Raw genomic sequence first — 22,561 nt, 5'->3', positions numbered from 1 at the left:
GGCACAGATTTTGGAGTGAATTTATTTTTTGTCTATCACAGAAGTATTTGCATACCAATTTTGGATTGCATGTGGACTTTATAAATTTATAATTATATCAATGGTATTTTAAATGGTATCTATTATATGTGTTTTTTTATTTATCATGATTTATGAAGGATTAGTGCACTATTATTCAGACCAGTGAGAAAAAAAAAAAAAAAAAGAAGAAGGACATACATTTTATTTGGGTACAACGTCTCATTGTCAGTTAAAGCGGTTTTGTACAGAAAATTGCAAGTTCATCTTATTCAAATGGCTTTGGAACATAGATGCAGTTATGACCATTGAAATAAAATAATATGCAGCACCGTATATACTCGAGTATAGGTCGATCCGAATATAAGCCGAGGCCCCTAATTTACCACAAAAAAAAAAAAATGGGAAAACGTATTGCAAAAAATCCTCATGTATAAGCCGAGGGTGAGACATGCCTGTCCGTCCCTGCGTGTCCGTCCCTGCGTGTCCGTCCCTGCGTGTCCGTCCCTGCGTGTCCGTCCCTGCGTGTCCGTCCCTGCGTGTCCGTCCCTGCGTGTCCGTCCAGCCTACCTGTGTCCTGTGCCTCTTTGTCCTTCTGCAGCGATCTGCATGTAAAAACATGCCAGGATGGCCGCACCTCTTCTCGTCTGTGACAGACGGCGGCCATTCCGCTGTTCAAAAGCCGCGCCTCCGTCTGTGATAGGCGGAACACTCAATTTCCCAGCAGTCAGTGTTCCACCTATCACGGACATCCTCTCATCCTCGTCCGTAGTATGAGGATGAGCGGATGTCCGTGATAGGCGGACCACTGACTGCTGGGAAATTGAGTGTTCCGCCTATCACAGACAGGGAGGCGCGGCTTTCGAATAGTGGAATGGCCGCCGTCTGTCTGCTCGACACGCTGATCGGGTAGACAGACGGCGGTGACTCGAGTATAAGCCGAGGGGGGCACTTTCAGCCTAAAAAAAAAAAAAAAAAAGGGGCTGAAAATCTCGGCTTATACTCGAGTATATACGGTATTTACCTTTTATTTTTAATGTTTATGCCGACTTCCGGGCTCTCCTCCCGTGGGAGTAGGCGTGTTTATCGGCTTCGCAATGGTCCCTGGGAATTTTTTTAGCTATTTCCCAGGAATCAGTGGGGGACACAGTCATGCCGAAATCTCGTGAGATTTCGGAAGGAGGACGCCGGTCACGTGACGAGGGCGTGTCCGAAATTGCCATTTTGAAAGTGGGCAGGCAGCTCTATCTGCCATTACCACTATAGCACAGGAGGCAAGAGGAAGGAAAACAAAGAGGACACTCAATGAGCACGTGCGAGATGGAGCGGTGGATGCTGGGAGCTCAGCGTCATCGCAATCCAGGAAGTAAATGCCTGTGGGCTTCAAACGCCCACAGTGAAAATGGAAACCGCCGGACTGTTTTTTTTTTTAAAGTTTTCCTTAGCAATGAAATCGTCACGCCGGGGGGTTAAAAAGACGCCGATCGTGACTGCAAAGACACCGTAGGAATCGCCCACCAGTGACACAGGTAAAAAAAAAAAAAAAAAGGCAGCGGAATCCCGCTTTAAAGCAACGCAGTGCCGCATTGCAAAAAAAATGGCCTGGTCATTAAGGGGGGGGGGGGTAAATCCTTCTGGGGCTGAAGGGGCTAAATTTGTTACTATTGTAATTCGTCAATTCGGATACATCCAAATAACAAAAAATTTGTCCGAATTTTGATTCAGAACAAAACGAACCGCACAGGTCTAGTTTTAATCCCTGTAGAGAAAAAACAAGACAAAAAATAAAAAAATAATAAAAAAAAAATAAAAACACCACAACTCACCGCTTCCGAGTCTTCCATCCAGTTGATGCTGTAACAATCGCCAAGAAATGTGCCTCGTTTATTATCCAAATAACAGGCGAAGGACTCCTCTCTAGGGTCGGCGGCTGTGGTGGCGTAAACTGCAAAATAGAACGTGAAGATGTAAATATAGAATAGATAACGATCCATACTAGGGCTGTTACTGATTAAAATTTTCGTGTTCGATTAATCGTGTTTTTTTTTTAAATCGATTTAGCGACTAATTTTGATTAATTATAATGCACATACAGATCCAACTACTTTTTTTCTGATTTAGCACCGTTGTTATGGCAATGGCCAAAGCCGGACATAGCGGGGCATGTCTAGGACATCACACGTCATAATCGCAGTCTCGCCATGCCCATAATCGCAGCCTCACTGTAGTCAGTGCTTGGATTACAGTCTGCGGGCATCGCCCGCTGTGTCTCTCCGAGCTGAATGTGACAACTTTGGCTGCGCTGTAAGAAAAGTCCCGCCCTCCTCCTAGATCAGCTCATGTGATAGACAGAACACTGCGTCTATCACATGAGCTGATCTAGGAGGAGGGCGGGACTTTTCTCACAGCGCGGCCAAAGTTTTCACATTCAGCTCGGAGAGACACAGCGGGAGATGCCCGCAGACTGTGTAGGGTTGCCACCTTTTCTTCAAGTCAAACCCGAACACTTTAGCGGTGCACAGCATTTTTTTTTTTTATAGTATAAACTATACATATATTTTGCTACTAAATAATATTTCTAATCATATGAAGTTAACAACAAGAGTTCCCTGTTACATCAGAATCCACAGAGTTCCTCTTTACATCTGAATTCGCAGAGTTCCCTTTCACTGTAAGCGGGGGGGGGGGAAGGGGGGCTCTGCAGACTCTGATGTAAGGGAGAACTCTGGGGACTCTGACATAAGGGATGCGCTGGGAACCCTGATCTAAGGGGGAACACTGAGAACTCTGATGTACGGAGAGGACTCTGATGTAAGGGGAAAGGCTGTGGCCTCTGGTGTAAAGGGGAACTCTGATATAAGGGGTGCTCTGAGAACCCTGATTTGCCTTAGTGTACTTACTCAGAGGCAAGAGAGTGAAGGGGGGAGACTTCAATCACAGATAGATGGATGGTGAGATGGATGGTGAGCTCACTCACCTCTTGACAGTCAACACCTTTCATCCAGTTGGATCTGAGGCTGCTGGACTTCAAATTTCTGGCCCAAATTTCCCTTTTCTGAGGCACAGTGCCAGGGATTGGAGTGTGGGCAGACAAAGAGGGGTAGGGGTGGGGGGGAAGAGGTGCAGATCGAGCCCTCTCTCCCCCCTCTCATCTGTATGTGTTTGGGGGGGGGGTTGTTAATGTTGGCTTTGGGGAGTGTGAAAGAGAGTAACAGACACTCTCAGCTTAGACAACTGCAGCCAGCAAACCTGCTGGGAAGCCATAGGCCAGTCTAAATAATGTGTCCGGGTTGCAGACAGTCTGAAACCCGGACACATGATTCCAAGCCCGAACTGTCCGGGTGAATCCTGGACAGGTGGCAACCCTAAGACTGTGTATAACGTATAGTGGAGGAGGAGGGAGCGTAGTGCTATGCTGCAGCCACAACTTGGCCCAAAGCGGCCCCAGGGCAGGCAGACTACCGATCAAAAAAAATTTAACGATTAATAGAGGAATTAATCGTTAATTTCCGCAGCCCTAATCCATACTACACAATATCTGGCCCTGGGGAGGAATTTCAGACGCGCAGCAGGTCACAGTCTTATACAGTATAAAACTTTCCCTATTTTACATGTTTCTATACACAAAACAGAAGTCTTATTAGGCAAAGTTTGCAGTATATTTTAAATCTTCCTTTTGACCATTTTTTCATGGACTACTGTATACACTGTCACAACACTATTTAGGTTGATTGCTAATGCGCCAAAATCACTTTATATTATTTATGCTTTTTTTTTTTGTAATGTGAACAGGAATAGGTTTTGCAGCAGTTTTATTTTATTAGCACTTTTTCTTCCTCCCTCCCCGGGACCACCCTTGCATAGTGCAGGGAAGTAGGTTTGTTATTTAAAAAGAAATAATCCAACCTCCAGCACAAAATTAATCAGCTGATTGGACTTACCGAATCATGTCGAATTAATTCGTTATATGCACTAGAATTTATTTCGTATCAGTTGAAATTCATTTTTTTGTTTTATTCGGACATTTGGATGCATCTGAATGTCCGAAAGGTGCAAAATTCAGCCGAATTACGATTTGTTACGAAATTGCACACGCCTAATTTATACAAAAAATCCTCATGTCATAAAAACATCAGTTTTATTGTATCTTGTTAAAAGATGCCATCTAGATTAAAAACAACAAAACAGACAAATGTTCTATCTATCCATCTATCTTTTCATGTGAGAACACTGAAGAAATGACACTTGTCTACAATGTAAAGTAGTGAGTGTACAGCTTGTATAACAGTGTAAATTTGCTGTCCCCTCAAAATAACTCAACACACAGCCAATAATGTCTAAACCATCGGCGACAAAAGGAGTACACCCATAAGTGAAAATGTCCAAATTGAGCCCAATTAGCCATTTTCCCTCCCCGGTGTCATAAGACTCGTTAATTTTAAAAGGTCTCAGGTGTGAATGGGGAGCAGGTGTGTTAAATTTGAGGTTATCGCTCTCACTCTCTCATACTGGTCGCTGAAAGTTCAACATGGCACCTCATGGCAAAGAACTCTGAGGATGTGAAAAAAAAAAAAAAGAATTGTTTCTCTACATAAAGATGGCCTAGGCTATAAGAAGATTGCAAAGACTCTGAAACTGAGCTGCAGCACGATGGTAAAGACCATACGGCGGTTTAACAAGACGGGTTCTACTCAGAACAGGCCTCGCCATGGTCCACCAAAGAAGTTGAGTGCATGTGCTCAGCGTCATATCCAGAGGTTGTCTTTGGGAAATAGATGTATGAGTGCTGCCAGCATTGCTGCAGAGGTTGAAGGGGTGGGGGTCAGCATATCATGGTTGAGTCACCCAGTGTCACAGCCATATTTTTTTTTTTTACTGGCGACTTTTTCATGTGATCGCCATTTACTGGCAGGAGAAAGTGTCTGTTTTATACTAGCTGCCAGTAAAAATACTGACAGTTGGCAACACTGGACATGCCTCCTTGCCAAGTCAAATCAAAAGCTCTACAATCAGCAGAGGGCTTAATCTTTGCCAGCTTCAAAATTGCTGACTGCCATGCAGGGCAGACTGACCAGTCGGGCACTCTGACGCCGCCCCAGGGCCCAAGGCCATTAGGGGCTAGGACTCTGCCAAATGAAGCGGCTGTATTACATGGCGTGATGCTCCCCGTCGGCCCCTCCTTCCCTCCCGTCCATCCCAGGTGCTTGTACTTTAAGCATTGTGACATCATCTGGAATGGAAGAATGAAGGGGCCGGTGGGGAGCAGCGTGCCATTAGAAGTATTATTGGCATCAGGTGACTTGGTGAGTGAAGCTGAGACACCCATGATACTTCCCTGGTCCCCCCACCCCACAGTGTGTGTGTGTGTGTGTGTGTGTGTCCGTCCCTCTGCCTGTGTGCTTTCCCCCCCTCCAGTGTCCTCCTGTGTGCTCTCCCCCCCCCCCCCCCCCCATGTCTCCCTGTGCAGGTGTGGCTCGAGTGTGGGGACCAAGGGGGTCCAAATGAGTTTTCTATTCTGTAAGTGGGAATCTGTAACACCGTGTGTAATGTATATGGTTGAATTTGTTCTTCTGGGGAAAACTGAGACAAATCTCACCCACACTTACCATTGACGTTGTTAGGTAGGTAAGTCATCATGGAGCCGGACTCACAGGCCTCAATGTACAGAACCATCTGTAAGAGAAATATCTCCATGTCACTCCAACAGGTTCTGCTACAGAAGACTCAGCATCAGGAGCGGCCGGTCTATAAGGGGTGGGATACCTCCTAGTTTGCATGTGGGGCACCAGACTCATGGTTTCTATGAGCCCCCAGCCTCATTTAGAGCCTGAGGATCTAATTGCCTTAAAAAAGGTTGGGTTCTTGGCACAGAGCATTGAGCCCCAAACCCACCCGCTTGTAAAACTAGCAAATCAATATTTGCTATTGGTTTCAGGCTTCTCCTCCTGGCCAATAGGGACAGGAGGCAGATCCAGGAAGACCAGGTTGGCCGGGAGGAGAAGCCAGGGCCCCAACCCTGGCGGGGCGAGTGCGGACCCTGGGAGAGTTATTTTCCACCCCCCAAGAAAAGTTTAGCACCAGCTGCCACTGCTTAGCACTGATACATTGGGGGAGATTTACTAAACACAGAAAATTCAACATATGGTGCAGCTCTGCATAGTAACCAATGAGCTTCCAGGTTTCATTTTTTTGTCAAAGCTTAAAAGGGATTGTAAAGCCTCCAAGTTTTTCACCTTAATGTATTCTAAGGCTTTCTGTGGGGGCTCCCGATGGAGAGGGGCCTAGACCACCGGCGGGGTCTCAGAAGTAGAGAATCGGGGCTGCTCTGTGCAAAACGATTGCACAGAGCAGGGAAGTATTACATTTTTTTTTTTATTTAAGGGGCAGTTCACGCCATAGAAACGCAGTCCGCGTGCGTGTTTTGGTGCGTTTCCCCGTGCTGCTCTGCCTGGGTCTTCCCTCCCACCAGGTGACAAGAGCGACCAGCCAGCACATCTGCTGGCTGGCCAGAGTCCCGAACAAGAACAGATTTGGCTTTTATCGGGTCTCCGATGTAGCAACCCATAAGCGAAGTCACATCACGTCCCAGTTTACAAGGCAGCCCGATTTAAAAAATGCTGATTTTGAATACTTTGAAGTGCAGATGAGGGTTTTGGGGTCCTTTAGACCCCCAGATCCTCCATAAAGAGTACATGTCACTGCCTACTACTTTCACAAGGGAAGTTTACATTCCTTGTGACAGCAATAAAAGTGATCAGGAAAATAAATAAATAAATGAATAAAAAACACACACACACACACACACACACACACACACACACACACACACTTTAAAGCACTCCATCCCTCTGCGCTTGCTCATGTACCAAAGAAAACGCATGCACAAGTCACACCCGTAAATGTAAATTGTGTTCAAACCACACATGTGAGGTATAGCCACGATCTTAAAGGGCGAGACCTTTTCTGTAACGCTAAACATATAACCTTTAAAAGTTTTTAAAGCATCGTCTCTGGAGATTTTTAAGTATGGAAGTTGGTCACCATTCCATGAGTATGTGCAATTTTAAAGCGTGACGCGTTAGGTAGCTATTTACTCGGCGTAACATCTTTCACATTTATACAAAAAAAAAAAAAAAAAAAAACTGTGCTAACTTTACTGCTTAGCTTTTTTTAATTCAATTGCATTGAAAAAAAAAACAAAAAAAAAAAAAAACTTCATTTAAAAAGACTGCTCCATAAATACAGTGTGACATAAAATACTGCAATAGCTGCCATTTTATTCTCTAGGGTCTCTGCTAAGTAAAATATATCTATAATGTTTGGGGGTTCTAACTAGTTTTGTAGCAATAAAATACAGATTTTAACTCGTTAACAACTAGTGTCAGAAAGAGTCTTGAAGTGGTTAATTGAACAAGCTGAAGTTAAATTCTGATTGGCTCCCATGCACAGCTGCACCAGATTCTGTACTCTCCAGTTTTAGTAAATCTTCCTCATTGCAGATCATAAAAAAAAACTGGCCACTTCCTAGGACACCATCGAGCACTTACCTTTTTGTACAGCTTGTGGTCATACATGTACTGAAGGGTCAGGTTCAGTTCCTGCTCGAAGAGCTGCAATGGAGAACACAAATCAAAGAATTACTACAACCAAAAGACACAATGTATTTATTATGTCAAAGGACTCTTTATAACAGTCACAGCTGTGTGTGTGTGTGTAATGGTAACATTGTACAGTATCTGCACAAGGGCTTGATATATTTTATCTACATAAAATCTGGCTGTACGCTAGTAGAATACCATAAAAAAAAAATTTAAATTGTGGAAGAAGAAGAAAAAGAAGAAAGAAGAAAGAAGCAAGGAGAAAGGAGGAAGGAAGAAGGAGGAAGAAGAAGGAAGAAGGAAGAAGAAGGAAGAAGGAGGAAGAAGGAAGAAGGAGGAAGAAGGAAGAAGGAAGAAGGAGGAAGAAGGAAGAAGGAAGAAGGAAGAAGGAAGAAGGAAGAAGGAAGAAGGAAGAAGGAAGGAAGAAGCATGGGGACACCACCGGGATTCAGAGGAAGAGATGCAGGGGAAGCCAGCCACCTGGAGGGAAGTGCTGCCTGGGGTGTTGTGGGTGACCGAGCGAAGGGGGGAGTGGGGTGAGGGTAACCTGACCAGGGGGGTGTTGTGCACCGTTTCCCACTAAAAAATAAATAAATAATATACCACTGGCCACCACTGAGGAGCAGGATGGAATTTTTTCCTCAGACAAAGATGTCCAACAGTGTATGTGGTTTTTGTTTGGGAAAGTCCATTTGTTACACAATATAATGTTAAAAGTAGTGTAGCACCAGTACCGGTATCAGTGCTGATACTAATCATTTTCAGGAGTATTGGTACGTGTGAAAATGCTCCTATACCTGCAACCGATACTTTCAGGCTCAGTTTTTTCAGCTGGCAGTGGGATTCCCCCTGCTGACATCTGAAATGTAAATAAAAAAGCTGGCAATTATTGGCTCTTAAAGTGGTAGTAAACTCTGTACTCTGCAAGTATTATGAGATATTCAGAGCGCATGCAACCAATGACATCATCGGCACATGCGCTCTGAAGGTGTTGCTTACAGTGCTGGACCATCAGAGCCCGTACCAGAAGTGATGTCATCGCGCTCCTGGCCACTCATGTAGCCGGAGGCCGCAAACCTAGAAGGAAGACCGGGGTAAGATGTAAGCCGTCTCATCGGTGTCATTGCGGCACTGGATGGCTTCATTCTAAAGTAAGAGTTTTTCTTCTTTTTTGAAGCACCAGTAGTTTACTACTGCTTTAAAGGAGCCGAGCGGCCCCGTCCTTAAAGGGGGATTCCGCTCTTTTTTTTTTTCTTACCTGTGTCACAGGTGGGCGACTGCTACCTTCGCTTAGCATCCACGTCCGGCGTTTTTTTGACCCCCGGCGCGACGATTCTTTTCCTCGGGATGACTTTTAAAAAACTGCTCTGGCGTTTTCCATTTTAAGTGTGGGCGTCTGAAGCCCACAGGCATTTACTTCCTGTGTATCGATGACGCTCGGCTCCCAGCATGCTCCGCTCCATCTCGCACAGGCTCAGTGTGCAATAGTGGTAATGGCAGATACAGCTGCCTGCCCACTTTAAAAATGGCAAATTCGTACACGCCCTCGTCACATGACCGGCGTCCTAACGAAATCTCGCGAGATTTCGCAATTTCATTCTCCCCCATGGATTCTTGGGAAATGGTTTAGAAATTTCCCAGGGACCATTGCGAGGACAATAACCACGCCTACTCCCACGGGAGGACAACCAGGAAGTCAGCAGAAACATCAGAAATAAAAGGTAAGTAAAGAATATTTTTTTTTTTTCAGGGTTCATTTAGGCAAGTATGCTATCTGGTGAATTTAATAACATGAAGTTTCATTTTTAGGTACCAAACCGCTTTAACAACCAATGACTCATTCAGCAGTGGGGGTTCTCCTGTTGACACACGAAGTGTAAACAAAGTCCTGGCAATTGAAGCTGTGAAAAAAAACAAAAAAACAAAACAAAAAAAAAAAGCAGCCCGACAATGTTTAACATTGCCCAGCTGATGAAACAGAAAGATAAAAAGAAACATTGTTTCTTTTTGTATCTTTGTTTTAGTCATCTACAGATCAAAAGGGATGACCGTTAAATTAACAAACTAAGAAAGTGCCATGAGGGAGGTACATGCAACACTTGCGTATCCCCATACTGGTAAAACCTGGCCCTGCATGGGGCATGAATTAAAATCCTTCATGTGAACGAGGCCTAAGGCTACAAAACGGAGGTGCCTAGGCAGTGCTCTGCTATTTTTGAGGGGGTATTCCAGACAAAAAGGGTACATTGAGTAATGCTTGGTTACATTTTTAGATGTCCCGCTATAACAGCAAATCTTCACTTTCTGAGTGAAGGTTCTCTTTAGTGGTTGGACTGGACAATGATCTTTGGGAAGTAATACAAGGAGTACATGAAAGTTGGGAGAAGCAGCAGCTGGTTCTCATATCTGAAATGTGGCTTCCTCTCCGCTTTCCTCCCAGCAGAAATGAAAGAGATTGGGATTCACAATAGGGAAATGGTACGAGTGGCTGTGGTGGGGTGGGGTTGGTGCTTACCATTCCATGGGGAAAGCCCAGCAAACCTGGAGCTCCGTGATCAGTGAAGTAGACAAAGATATGGTCGTTCGGTCCACTGCAAGAGAACAGAAAAAAAATGTGACTTACCCAAATGATGTGATGTTATATATTATAACTGAAAGCCGTGCAGAGTTTTCATATTATATAGTTACTTGTTTTAATCTCCCCCCCCAGAGTCTTCCTGGTATTCTTTGGCCTAGGCCAAAAATGTCATACACCCCAGGAGTCTTCATGGGAATTTTCCATCCCTTTCATCTGGGAGGTGGGGCTCTCAGCTAAGCAGGTCCTCCTTTTCCTGCATGCCTGAGCTAAGGGCAGGTGGATTTCAGCAAGTAAAAGCTACATGAATTATCTGCCCTTACTCAAGATGGCCAACACTAGAGATGCTAAGGGGTGTTTTTCAAAGTGATTTCTCAACAAATTAAAGCATGGAGACATGGATGGATAGGGGGAGTTTTCCATAAATGTCATAATGTAGAATATACCATTTCCTATCATTTGAGCCCAGTCTTGCCACAAAGTTAATCCGGCTCTGAGCAATCCTCTTATTGTTCAGTGAGATAATTCTTAACAAACATAGAAAAACTTTGTCAAATTCTCCCCCTTGCTGTGAGTGACGGGTGATTTACATATCTTGTGCACTATCCTAAGAGACATGCATTATTTTTTAATTCCTTCCCACTCCTTTCTTCTGCTGCTCTTCAAGGATTGGCTGTTCCACACCTCAGCATGATTTGACATGCTTTAGTCATGTGGAGACTTTTCTGGGTTTTGACTGGATGTTAGTGATCATAGCAGAAGTTCAGTGTAAGAAATACACAGGAGAAAATGCATGTTGATAAGGGGAGAGTAGAGGTGGGCGGGGAGACTACTGACATCACGACTCCACCCCTTGAGCCCTGGAAAACAGACCTACCCACAAAATCTGCATTTTTTTGGGTCTCGTAGCAGACAGAGGGGAGAAATTTGACAGATAATTATACATGCAGGAGGCATCTATATCCTTCTAGATAACCAATATTGCAGTAGTTTAGAAAGGATGAGAGTGGGTTTACATCCTCTAAGTATTAAAAATGAATTAAGTTTTCAGCTTGTGGTGCTCAATTCTATTTTAAAGAGGATTTCCAGATATGGCAATTTTTAAGCCTAGCCCAGCTTGGACCAATGTAGCCATGTATGTACCCAGTGCCAGGATAAGGTCACCTAGAGCTCAGGGCAAACATGCCCAACTGTGTCATTCCCCCCCCAAAAAAACAAACAAAAAAAACACTGGCAGTAATCTGCATAAATCCCCTCTCCTACCGGTAACAGATCCGCACCACTGCTGAAATCCCCTCCCCAGCACAAATATATGCCCACTCCTTCCCCCTAGCACAAATGCTGTATGCCCCCAAAAAACTAAAAAATGATCCTAGCACAAATTCCCCCTACTACACAAACACCCTTGATCCTCTACAATATCACTACAAAAATTCTCCTAGTGCACCCCCCCCCCCCCCAAATCAATTCTTCCATCCCCCTCCCAACACAAATCCCCCCTGAATCACCATTCCTCGCAGACACCCCCCAAATTCCTCCTGACACAAATTCCCTCCCCATCAATCTACTCACAGTGCCCCCCACCTCACATCATACCAGAATGCCCAGGGCAGCCTCCCCTCCCACCCACCCCTTGTCCAAGCCCTTTATGTACCATACCTCCTAGAACCCCTTGATAGCTAGAAATCACTGTAGCAAGCACTGCTACTACACCTACACTATGGTGATCACCAGTAGCTTCAGCACAGGAGGTCACTTGTTTGCCACGGGTGCCATTCACTTTGTTATAAATGCAAAGAATTCTATGACTGGATGAGGTAGAGAGGCAGAAGGGAACGTTACGATCTCTACCTTATCAATTATTATAGAGTTCTCCAATTGGACAAGAAAGTATTCTTTGAATGGTGCCCGTGGTGAGCGAGCAACCTCCTGTGCTCAGGAGACATCAGGGCAGCCACTTGGCACAGGACCTGGAAGCTAGCGGAGATTACTGTAGTTCACAGTGCTAATACAGTGACTTCCAGCTGCCATGAGCAGTGGTGGCTGCTGCCAAGCTTTTTTTTTTTTTTTAGGGTGGTGGCAAACAAACCCTCCCCCGGTTCGCACTTGCCCCTCCACAGTCCCACAACACTCAGCCTCTCTGTGGCTTCTTCAGCTTCTCCTCCCGGCCAACCTGATCTACCTACTTTCCCGAATGACCGGGAGGAGAAGCCAGAAGACAATAGCGAATATTGGTTTGCTAGTGTCACAAGTGCCCAACCTTTTTCAAGCCAATTAGAGTCTTAGGCTCTAATCATGTGGCTTGGGGGTGGAACCCCCACACACCTCAGAAACCTACGAGTCCAGTCCGTGCATGCAAACTGGGGGGGGGGGGGGGGCAGCCTCCCTGCACCCCTTATGGACCGCCTGCTCCTGGCCAGGAGGATCCCACAGGCATGGAACATACATACTTCCATTGGTCCAAATATGTAAAAATTGCCAAGCATGGATTTCAGCTTTACCGAGAGGGGCAACAGGGGACGTCACATTTCAGAAGTATGGACACCTTTGTTGGATGGATCACAGGTGCATTTCTACATAAGAAGTCCACATTCCCTCTTTCAATCCCAGCAGCCGTTTTAATGTGTGACCCCAATGCAAAAGTGGACTGAAGAATAAATTCACCAACCTCCTTATCACCTTCCCAGATCCTTGTCCCTTCACCGCCTCTGCGTCACCTCGGAGAACCGCCTGGAAGTTGGCAGGAGTGACAAACTAGAAAGACACAACAGCCACATCAGTAACATGGGATAAAAGGTCCAATAAAATATTTATATTCTCATGATGACCCAACTGGTTTTCTGAGCTTTACTGGAATATGGGCAGGAAAATCTAAGTAGCGCTATGACGGGGGGTTAAGAAAAAACAAACACTTCCGGCACAGAGTAAGCCTCCATAATTACTTCCCAGAATCTATAGCAAAGAACAAAGGAAAGCAATGGCAGATTCTTAGCCCTTGTACACACGGTCAGAGATTCCGTCGGAATGTTTCCTATCGGACCGTTTTGTCGGATATTCCGACTGTGTGTGGTCTGCATCGGACTGTTTCCATCGGAATATCCGACGGACCAATTTTTCCAACTTGCCGGTAAAATTTTCCGACAAAATGCTCCGATCGGACATACTCCGATCATGCGTAGCCTACTCCGACGGACAAAGTGGCACGCATGTTCAGATCAAATTCCTAGACCAAAGCTATTGGCTACTAGCCTGAACGTAGTCCCGTCGTAACTAAATAACGTCATCACGTTATGTACAATCAGATTTTCCGACAACTTAGTCCGACCGTGTGTATGCAACATCACTTCCGGAATTAATCCGTTGGAATTACTCCGACGGATTTGGTTGTCGGAATCTCTGACCGTGTGTACAAGGGCTAAATGCTGCCTACGGATCTAGGTCTAGTGCATTGGCTCCCCGCTGGGAACAGAACTGGAAACCCGGTACAAAAGGTAAACCGCGCTACTCAAACAACAAAAGAAAGCAACCTATAAGCAGCAACCCTAATCGTAATACTCCGATATCAAACTAAATAGGTGAACAAAATGAGCTGCGCTAAAAACAATGAAACTAGAAAATAATCAAACACCAAAAAACCTAATCAACCTATACCAATAGACGTAAAAACAGTATTAAATTGACAGAAAAATGTGATTAGTGAATAGTATACATGAATACTAACGTATCGTCATAAAGTGAATAAAATGTATACTAGACCTAAATTGACATTAATGTGAATATTACAAAGAAAACCCCCACAATAATTAATGTAGATTGACACAAAAAAAAAAAAAAAAAAAAAAAAAAAGGGTTATAATGTGTGCTAGATTTAAACGAATAATATTAACTAAAATAATATTCAAAAAACCATAAAAAGTTCATATGTGATGAAAAAAATATTATTTATATAGTCCCAAGATTAATATTGGTTCTTCAAACTTGACATAAAGGTGCAAAAATATCCACAAATGCGTGTATATAAAAACAAAAAAAATTTTTTTCAAAACAATCCTCCACCAGTGAGAAGAGGGGCCGCTTACCAGAGCTTTAGATCCCAGTGTTAGTGAGATCAGTAAGGCAACAGCACAGAGGTTTCTGGGTGAACCGTCACAGGCATCCCACCATCTCCATCTCCAATATGAAGCCTCCAATCAAGAAACGAAGGTGTCGTAGATTGCTGACACCACGCTGTCTCTATCTCCAATACGAAGCCTCCAGTCCGGGAACGAAGGTATCGTGGATCATATAAAAAATCAAAGACACTCGCATAGCGTAAAACCACTTGGTTTAATAAAGTAAAGTTTAAAAGATTTACACTCACATGCGTAAAGAAAAAACGATCATATAAAAACGAGCCGGCCGGACTCGTGTGCCGCCCGCACTTCCTGGTTGGGCGTAGAACGTTCTGACGTCTCCGCGTTCTACGCCCAACCAGGAAGTGCGGGCGGCACACGAGTCCGGCCGGCTCGTTTTTATATGATCGTTTTTTCTTTACGCATGTGAGTGTAAATCTTTTAAACTTTACTTTATTAAACCAAGTGGTTTTACGCTATGCGAGTGTCTTTGATTTTTTATATGATCCACGATACCTTCGTTCCCGGACTGGAGGCTTCGTATTGGAGATAGAGACAGCGTGGTGTCAGCAATCTACGACACCTTCGTTTCTTGATTGGAGGCTTCATATTGGAGATGGAGATGGTGGGATGCCTGTGACGGTTCACCCAGAAACCTCTGTGCTGTTGCCTTACTGATCTCACTAACACTGGGATCTAAAGCTCTGGTAAGCGGCCCCTCTTCTCACTGGTGGAGGATTGTTTTGAAAAAAATTTTTTTTGTTTTTATATACACGCATTTGTGGATATTTTTGCACCTTTATGTCAAGTTTGAAGAACCAATATTAATCTTGGGACTATATAAATAATATTTTTTTCATCACATATGAACTTTTTATGGTTTTTTGAATATTATTTTAGTTAATATTATTCGTTTAAATCTAGCACACATTATAACCCTTTTTTTTTTTTTTGTGTCAATCTACATTAATTATTGTGGGGGTTTTCTTTGTAATATTCACATTAATGTCAATTTAGGTCTAGTATACATTTTATTCACTTTATGACGATACGTTAGTATTCATGTATACTATTCACTAATCACATTTTTCTGTCAATTTAATACTGTTTTTACGTCTATTGGTATAGGTTGATTAGGTTTTTTGGTGTTTGATTATTTTCTAGTTTCATTGTTTTTAGCGCAGCTCATTTTGTTCACCTATTTAGAACTGGAAACCCAACAACATCCCACCAAGTGTACCTGTGGTCCCAGTGCAACCCAAATTCTTCAATGTGAAGGGTCAGGGTGGAAGGTGCCACTTCTGTCTTGGTGGATATGTCTCCCAGACTATAGAGTAGAAGGACAATTACAGGTCTAATGGTGGGAGGACAATGCCTGGGGATCAGTTGCTTGTGTTCACTTTCAAGGCTGCCACCAGCTCAGCTTGCCTTTTACAGGACTATGCACAGGGGGGAAATCATGTGCTGCATGTTTCAGGAACAATGAGATTCCCAGCATGGCAATAGGTCACTCTTGGGACTTGATAGCTGCACCCTGTAAACCCATTTGTCCTCATTGGCTCCTTCAGACACATAAACCATGGGAAGAGTTGGCTTTGGTGTTTCCCAAAGGCCCAAGGGGCTCTGGGTACGCCATACCTCCATTGGTTAGCAGAAAGTGGTCATAAAGATAGGATTTCCACTTTCTATTTAACCCCTTCATACCGACGTAACACAATTATGTGGCCTCACTGGACTGGGCTTTTTTTCCCATGAGGCCACATATTTGCGCATCTCCCTTGGGTACACTGGGGTATCATCATGTTCCCCCGGCTCCATACTAACGAGGAGGACCTGGAATCCAAGATTCTGGGTCACCTGATCACTGCAATAGCCTCTGATTGACTGATCAGTCACAGTGAAGCTCATCCGTGCATCATATCCTCTCTCCTGGCAGAGAAAGGAAAAAAAATAAATAAAAAAAAAATAAAAATAATAAATAATAAAAAAATAAATAAACCACAAAAAATTCCTGCATCAAGGTTTAATCTAGGTCAGTGCCAGGGTTAGTGTTTGGGTCAAGGTCGGGGCCAGTGTTTTTTTTTTTTTAATTAGTGTCAGTATCCGTTAGTGTGGGTGTGTTTTAGGTAGAATAAAAAAAAAAAAAAAAAAAAATGCAAAATGCACAGTTTTTGGGATCTAATATGGGTACAAACCACAACTAAAATACACATATGTGGTATCACTGCGACAGGAGCAGAAGAATTTATTTTGGGCTGTTCTCTGGTGGTAGGTTATGGTAGTACCAATAAATATACAGGTAAATAAAAAAAGGGGAAAAAAAAAAAAAAAAAAAAAAAAAAAACAGGGCCAGTTTTCCTTTTGATAATAACAAAAATCAGGAGATATCCGTTACCAGTTACTACCAAATGAAAGCCCATTTTGTCCTGAAAAAAGTGTGGTATAATCCAGCTGGATGAACAAAGTAGTTGTAATGATATGTACAGTTTTACTAACACATGTCAAAGTTGCAAAATTGTGCTTGGACATTAACATTTGTTTGACCCTTAGGCGTGAAGGGGTTAAAATATATAGCAAGAACTGGTACAGTCCCTAACTCTCCATACCGATTGGCCCCACAATCTCAGGCTTCTCTCCCCCTTTCTACACCCCCTCCCCCCCACACCATGACTCCCCCATTCCTTTTAATCTCCCCTATTAGGCTTTTCTTCCCCATTTTTCTTATCATTCTATTTACCCCTTACCCCATGAAAAAAATAAAAACGCACCTCTGTACCATGATGCCATTGGGAATCCTATACTGTCTATACACTAGTAGAATGAGCAACTGCAAACTCCCCCACTGCTGACCCATGGAGACCCATCCATAGGAGGTGCACAGGTACTGCCCACCCCATCCATGTGACTGGCCCCCTAATCTACATGCGGGTTGCCGGACACTTAGATTTCAATGGGGGATTGGGCCTGGGGCACAGAGCACTGGCATCCAAAGCCCACCCAGTTGTGCGACAATAGCGAATGAATATTAGCCTCTATATACACAGTGCATTTGGCGGTGTACAGTAGAAAATACAGTGCAGGCGCTGTGAAAGAAAAATACTCATTATGTCCGGAAGGCCAAGGAGAGGAAGACCCTCACATGCCACTAAAAGAGGGCAGGAAGGAGACTGAAATAATATTTAACAGCAGGGACAGTTCCTGCACCCAACAACTGTAACTGAGGGCTTACTGTGTTCTGCCACCACCAACACCTAAGGCAAAATTTTTCAGCAGAGTATTAGTGCAGTCCATATAGTATATATACTGCAGTTCCGAGTATATAGTGCAGTCCAGAGTATATAGTGCCCTCGGAGTAGTATATATAATACAGTGCAGGGTATATAGTGCAGTGCACAATATATAATATGGTGTATTGAAGTGGTTGAGGGGAGCCCTATGACAGAATTAAGAAAAAAATGGCATGGGTTCCTCCCCCGTTCATACCAGGCCCTTTGGGTTTGGTATTTCACTTAAAATAAATGCTGCAGAGTTCACCTTAATATCCATACCAGACCCCAAGGACCTGATATGTGGACTGGGGGGGACCCACGCTGTTTTTTTTTTTAAATAATTTTTTATGTATATTGCTGGATCTGGCAATACATTACAGCCGTGAGCCATTTTATATGAATTTTTTTTCCTTTATGCCCCTTTTTGACCACAAAATTCGTCTGATTTTTTCCGATGGATTTTGTCCGAAACTGGTGTTGAATACACGCGGTCGGACAAGGTTTTCGGGAAAATCTGATCGTTCGGAACGTGGTGACGTTTGTTGCGTACGATGGGACTCAATAGCTTTGGTCTCGAAATTTGATCTGAGCATGTGTGGCACTTTGACCGTCTGAATTCTCTACAAATGATCGGAAAAAGTCTGATCGGATTTTTTGTCGGACAATTTTAGATCTTGCTGTAAAAGTCCGATAGAGCCCACACCCACACACACACACACAATCAGATTTTCCAACAATATAATCCGATCGGACCTTTTCCGTCGGAATTTCCGACCGTTTGTACAGGGCATTAGAAATCTCATTTTGCTGCGGTACTTTTCCAAACATGGGGAAAATGTGATACTTTACAGACGGACTAAGGGGACCCCTTAGGCACTATATTTAAAGGAATATATTACTTTTATTGTTTCACTAAGCATTCTTAAAATCGCTGCTCCTGAAAGAATTGGCATTTTTAAAACTTGTTTTTACATTGATACATGTCCCCTGGGGCAGGACCCGTGTCCCCAAACACTTTATGACAATAACTTTCATATAAGCCTTTAAAATGAACACTTTGGATTTTTCACGTTCGTGTCCCATAGAATTTAACGGTGTTTGCATGAATTTTTTGTCGCAAATTCTGGTGCGAACCAAACCGGGGAGGGGTCCCCACTTCCTAATCGTGGCGTGTTCATGCACGAGTTTGCAGATGTGCTGGAGAAAAATGTAATTATATGAATGTTAGAAGCATTCTTCCCATTCCATCTCCATCTTTTGCTGTGCACTGTCATTTTTATTATGATGGTGCCCAGGGCAGGACTTAGGGTGGTGGGGGCCCCTGGGCTTGAGTCACTTTCGGGCCCTACCTTCTATACATTACCGTATTTATCGCAGTATAACACGCACCCCAAGTTTAGGAGGAAATTTTAAGGAAAAAAAACTTTTAGGAGGGAAGTTTAAGGAAAAAAAAAAAAAAAACTTTCATTTAAATGCCCATCAATGCAGCCTTATCAGTGTCCATCTGCAACCTTGCCCATCCATCTGCAGCCTTGTCCTGTGTCATTGCAGCCTTGTCAGTGTAATTTGCAGGCTTGTCATTGCAGTCTTAAAGTTTAAAAATGGTGCTGCCGAGTCCTGTGTATCTCGGCGGCTCTCGGGCCCTCTCAAAGTCTCGGCTCGGCTCACAGTCACGTCCAGTCCCTGTGTTATGTCCATCATAGGGCGGGACTGGTCATAACTGTGAGCGGAGCCGAGCGGGGTACACTCGGCTATGTATCTTGGCGGGGCCCCCTATTGGGTGGGGCCCATGGGCTTCAGCCCAGTCAAGCCCAATGGTAAGTCCTGCCCTGATGGTGCCCGGTCTTGACCCCGAGTGGGAACTGTGGCTGAGAACACATGATGCAGTGAAGGGGTATTCCACTGCAGCATCAAAAAAGTCTCACCTCCTTCGTGTAATCCTTAATTACTCCGGCGTATACGTCTGTCCCATTGGGCCGGTTTATGATGATTCCTTTAGTTGGATTCCTTGACAAAAAAAATACATCATATATTTGCATACTGCTTATACTTATTTAGAACTTTAGAATTAACCACTTGACCTCCGGAAGATTTACCCCCCCCCCACTTTCCTGACCAGGCCGTTTTTTTCAATATGGCACTGCATTATTTTAACCACTTGCCGACAGCTCACGCATGTTTAAGGTGGCAAAGTGGCTCATTCCTGCTAATCGCTGTCACTGTACGTCGGCTCCTTTAAGAGCCATAGCAGGCACGTGCCTGCTGCACGGTGGTGGAGCCGATGTCTGCTGGCCACCCAGGATCTCAGGGCATGAGAGCCAAAACGGGGATGTGAGGGGGGAGAGACAGATCTGCTGTTCCTAGTAATTAAGAACAGCAATTTGTCTCCCCCTCCAGTCAGTCCCCTCCCCCACCCAGTTAGAAAACACTCTTGGAGGAAACACATTTAACCCCTTGACTGACCCTAGTGTTAACCCATTCCCTGCCAGTGGCATTCATACAGTAATCAGTGGCTATTTTTAGCTCTGATCGCTGTATAAAATGTCAAAACTGTATAATGTATGGCCAGTTTTTTAGTGGGACTGATAGTGTGGAGAACAATCTACCACTAACTGACACTGTGGAACTGACTAAATGTCACTGACATCACCAGTGACACTAATACAGTGATCAGTGCTAATACTATGCACTGTCACTGCACTTATATGACACTGGCTGGGACATGGTTAACATCTCAGGTAATCAAGGGGTTAAAGTATTATATAAAAAAAACACATACAAAAACATCACACTTACCTGCTCTGTGTAATGGTTTTTCACAGAGCAGCCCCGGGACTCTTCTTCAGTCCCCGCTAATGTTCCTGGCTCCTCCCCCATAAGCAGTGCCCCCCCCCCCCCCCCCCCCCCCCAATAGCAAGCTGCTTGTCATGGGGGCACTGGTGCATGCTCGCACCCATATGATACAGAGCCATGGCTCAGCCCTGCCCCTTGCCCTCTCCTCATTGGCTCACTGGCTGTGATTAACAGCAGTGGGAGCCAATACCAACCAACATTCTCTTCTATGGACTTTTTAAAGTGGAACTCCAGATGGAAAAAAAAAAAGTCAGACGGTTCTCTAGTTTTATTGTACAGAACACTTACGATTCATTATCTGCGATGTCGTCATACATCATTACCACGATCTGCTCGTCAGGGATGCCGTTGTTCTTGATGATTTGATACGCGTGGCAGACGTCAGCCTGGAAATACAACATCAGAGGTAAATGTTATATACAGTTATAGCAGAGAGTCCAACAATCATTCACTGGTTCAGTAAATGACCATAGAAAGGACAATGAAATGCATTTTGGGGGCCCAAAGATTTTCCCCTTCCTCCAGAGCTTAAAGGGGTTGTAAAGGTAAAAGTTTTTTCATGCATTAAGGTGAAAAAACATTTGACAATACTGCCCCCCCAGCCCCCCGTTATACTTACCTGACCCCTCGAAAGTCCCGCGCTCGTCTCACATCCTCTTCGCCGATCATCCTGGCTGCTGATTGGTTACAGTGGATGGATTGAAAGCAGCGCAGCCATTGGCTGAGAATTGTGAGAGAATAGTTTTTTTATTCCAAGCAAAAAAAGGTGATCAAATACCACCAAAATAAAGCTCTATTTATGGGAGAGAGAAAAAAGGACATCAATTTTGAGTACTGCGTCGCACGACCGTGCAATTTTCAGTTAAAGCAACACCAGGTCCTCTTTCTCACTCACTTTGAGATCACTTCTCACATACAGACAGACCCCTCCACCTTTCCTTTTTACTGTGTCTTTCCGAAAGAGTGCATAGCCAGGAATATTAATAGCCCAGTCATGTGAGGAATGAAGCCAAGTTTCAGCAATAACGATTACATCATAGCTCTCCTGATGCACCAGAGCTTCCAACTCACCTATTTTGCTTGGCAGACTTCTGCCATTGGTGAACAAACATTTTAATGCATTAATATATTTTGACCGGTCACATACTATCCTCTTCGGTGTTCTGAGATTACAACTAGGACTTGCTACTATATTTACCTTGGGTTTATGTGCTTTGGTTACCCTACCACTAATGCCTCTAATATTACCCTCTGGAATATGCTGACTATCTCTATCTCTGGACCCCCCCCCCAATCGCCTAATTAAAAAACCCCTCTAACTTTTTGGCCATCCTTAATCCCAGCTGATCTGCACCCTCCTCATTTAGGTGCAGTCCGTCCCTTCTATAGTACTGGTTATCGACTGGGAAGTCGTCCCAGTCCTCCGGGAACCCAAACCCCTCCTTACTACACCAGCTCTTGAGCCACTTGTTTACTTCCCTAATCTCCCTCTTTTCTGGTGTGGCTCGATGTACCGGTAGTATTCCTGAGAATACTACCTTGGAGGTCCTTTTCCTCAATTTAGCTCCCAAGTACCTAAAATCATTCTTTAGGACCCTCCATCTGCCTCTGACTTTGTCATTGGTGCCAACATGCACCATGACAGCCGGGTCTTCCCCAGCCTCTCCGTGATGTGCCGAACCCGAGCACCCGGTAGACAACATACAGTTCGGCACTTCAGGTCTTTGTTACAGATTGCCCTCTCTGTCCCCTTAAGAATTGAGTCCCCTACCACCAGAATCTGTCTTTCCTTTCCCCCCAACCCCCCCCCCCCCCCCCCACTCTCACTGGAGGAGTTCTTCCCCTGGCAGCTAGGAGAATCCCTCAGCTCCAGCAGTGCTGGTCCCTGACTGGGATCACCAATGTCACTCAATGGAGCGTACTTATTGGGATGCTCCAGCCCTGGATCAGCCTCCCTGGCACTTGCCCCTCTACCCTTCCTGACTGTCACCCATCTACTCTTTGCTAGTGCCTGCACCTCTTTGTCTCCACCCACCTCTGTGCTGGCCCCTGCCGTGTACATTCCTGGCTCTCATTTAGGGTGGGGGGGGGGTCCTCTCAGTGCTGACAGTTGCTTCCCCAGATTCAGAACCTGAG

The 22,561-nt window shown here is 44.4% G+C and overlaps 1 protein-coding gene across 4 annotated transcripts in view; it reads right to left on the bottom strand.

The window, feature by feature from the left end:
- LOC143956536 (legumain-like) overlaps positions 1-22,561 on the bottom strand; it is a 248,129-nt gene that overhangs the window by 139,430 nt on the left and 86,138 nt on the right. For all 4 annotated transcript variants that reach the window (XM_077466740.1, XM_077466741.1, XM_077466738.1 and 1 more), the window contains exons 3-9: positions 20,714-20,811; positions 19,498-19,579; positions 12,860-12,945; positions 10,132-10,207; positions 7,566-7,628; positions 5,625-5,691; positions 1,845-1,963 (exon numbers count right to left, since the gene is read on the bottom strand). In XM_077466740.1, coding sequence (XP_077322866.1) covers positions 1,845-1,963; positions 5,625-5,691; positions 7,566-7,628; positions 10,132-10,207; positions 12,860-12,945; positions 19,498-19,579; positions 20,714-20,811 — 591 coding nt within the window. The remainder of the gene's footprint in view (positions 1-1,844; positions 1,964-5,624; positions 5,692-7,565; positions 7,629-10,131; positions 10,208-12,859; positions 12,946-19,497; positions 19,580-20,713; positions 20,812-22,561) is intronic.

This window comes from Lithobates pipiens, unplaced genomic scaffold (assembly GCF_037356315.1).
Source record: "Lithobates pipiens isolate NorthernLeopardFrog02 unplaced genomic scaffold, aLitPip1_a1.2 Scaffold_37, whole genome shotgun sequence".
Classification (NCBI taxonomy): Eukaryota; Metazoa; Chordata; class Amphibia; order Anura; family Ranidae; genus Lithobates; species Lithobates pipiens.
Note: the sequence above shows the minus strand (reverse complement) of the source record. Positions and strands in the feature narration are given on the sequence as shown.